The sequence below is a fragment of the Curcuma longa genome, unplaced genomic scaffold (assembly GCF_044706935.1).
Source record: "Curcuma longa cultivar G26 ecotype Majalengka, Jawa Barat unplaced genomic scaffold, ITB_CL_G26_1.1 contig_15888, whole genome shotgun sequence".
In the NCBI taxonomy this organism is placed as follows: domain Eukaryota; kingdom Viridiplantae; phylum Streptophyta; class Magnoliopsida; order Zingiberales; family Zingiberaceae; genus Curcuma; species Curcuma longa.
Window position 1 is genome coordinate 4,181 of NW_027430230.1, and position 2,138 is coordinate 6,318.

The following is a 2,138-nucleotide window of genomic DNA, read 5'->3' on the forward strand; positions in this document are numbered from 1 at the left end:
AGATGGTAAATGTACATATGAGGTTGGGGCTCCTTTTTGCAACCTGAAAGTTTAAATTACACATCTACCCTTGTAAAAAATATATAAGAATTTTTTTAAGTTTTTAATAAGGGTAAATAAGTAAATAGGTATCCAAAATACAACTCAACCTCATATTCACCAAACACTCCATTTACATTTACATTTTCTCAACTTTTTCTCAACCCCAACTATACATTTACATATTTTCAACCCCAACTTTCCGTTGAAAAAATACAACTTAAAACCAAACACCCCCTTAGCCTCCTCTCCCTACGTACCGGTGGACCCCGTTGTTCAATCCTCGTCAAGGACCAGACAATCAGCACCACCGGCAAGTTATACAAAAGTATTGAGGATCTCAGAGATATGGCTTACAGATCTCTACCATGACAAGTCAAGTCCACCCCCAAGAGTTTCTAGACATATCACATTAACTGATTAAGCAATGGCACACTGCGGCGCAGTGCTCTAATGATACTGAATCAGATTTGCTTTTAATTAGAGAGAGATTGGGCAGTCAAACCATCAAATATCCCTGCCCAGGTGTCCAAATGCACACGCCACGTACACTTAGATTTTGACATGATGACTCATTCTCGAGAATAATCGAATTCGTACTCTAGAATCCTCTCGTCTCCGTTGTTCTAAGCACGAGGGATAATGGCCAGCACCGATGTTAAAACACTACCGAGCAAGCTCAACGTAAAGCTCCTTATCGACACGACAGCGCAAAAAGTCCTCTTTACGGGAGCTGGCAAGGAGTTAGTGGACTTCCTAAGCCTCCTGTCGTTCCTCTTGGCTTCGTCCTTGAGCGAAGACTCCACTATAAAATGCTATCATCTCCGTCGTTCTAAGCACGAGGGATAATGGCCAGCACCAATGCTAAAACAGCAGCGAAAGAGCTCAGTCTAAAGCTTCTCATCGATACGACCGCACAAAAAGTCCTGTTTGCGGAAGCTGGCAAGGAGGTAGTGGACTTCCTATTCAGCCTCCTCTCGTTGCCTCTTGGCTCCGTAGTGAAGCTCCTCTCCAAGGACCGCATGGAAGGCTCGATTGGCAATCTCTACAAAAGCATCCAGGAGCTCGACGACTCATATCTTCAAAACAGCGAAGGAAAATCCACCCTCCTCAATCCAATTCGCTCCATCTCTCCCTCCCTGCTCCTTCCGGGACCCTCCTCCTCCTCCTCCTCCTCCTCTAAGAACGTTTACTTCCGGTGCAATGCAAATTACACTAGCTGCTATGGGTACGTTTCCAAAGTGAATGGAGTGCTCTGCCCCAGCTGCAATAATAGGATGACTAAACAAATAACATATGTGGAAGGTGATGAGAGGGAGAACTATGTGGAGCCAAATGCAGGATTTGTGAAGGGCGTTGTGACGTATACTATCATGGACGATCTGACTGTGACGCCCATGTCCAGTATCTCTAGCATTACCCTTCTAAGTAAGTTTAACGTCAAGAATTTGAACGCACTTGTCGAGAGGGATGTGACACTAGGCTTCGACGAGGTAATGTTGTTTATGCTTGCAGCTTGTTTAATCAATCTCTATTTCTTGGGGAAGAAAATAATCACACATGCTATATATACGTACGTGATTTGGAGTGGCAGGCTCTGGAAGTGTTGGAGATCTCCTTACGATCAAAGAATGTCCTCACCAGCGTGTTTCTTGGCAAGAAGTAACCCCATCTCCATGCGATATATATTACATTTTGCTGTTTGAGGAAGACAGTTATGGAATCTGCATTTTGGGGGGTTTTTTTGGCATGCAGCGCATGACAATGTTAGGAATGTACAAATACTAGACTATGATCTAATGCTATTAATTAAAGTAGATGCTCAGGGATAAAGATTTTGCATCCTACTCTTTTATAACTTGAAGAAGCTAATCAATATTTTGGTTCTACGCTAGAGCTTCCTTTTTCTCTTTAGGTGAACTATTCGGAATTGACACTGGTTGGAAATGAGATGGTTTGAAATTCCTAAAAGGAAGAAATGGCAGCAAATGAACCACTATGAAACATTTGCAATAACCAATAGTTCTGTGTTTGTAGTTTACAGATCGTCCAGATCGTATATTATCCGGTCCGAAATAGTAATTGTGTCAACGGGCTAA

At 42.7% G+C, this 2,138-nt stretch overlaps 1 protein-coding gene across 1 annotated transcript; it reads left to right on the forward strand.

Annotated features, from left to right (window-relative positions):
• The first annotated feature begins 887 nt into the window (after positions 1-887).
• Positions 888-1,705, forward strand: LOC141816276 (uncharacterized). The gene is made up of 2 exons (XM_074704085.1): positions 888-1,532; positions 1,634-1,705. Exons 1-2 carry the CDS (start codon positions 888-890, stop codon positions 1,703-1,705), a joined length of 717 nt encoding a protein of 238 aa, XP_074560186.1.
• The last annotated feature ends 433 nt before the right edge of the window (positions 1,706-2,138 follow it).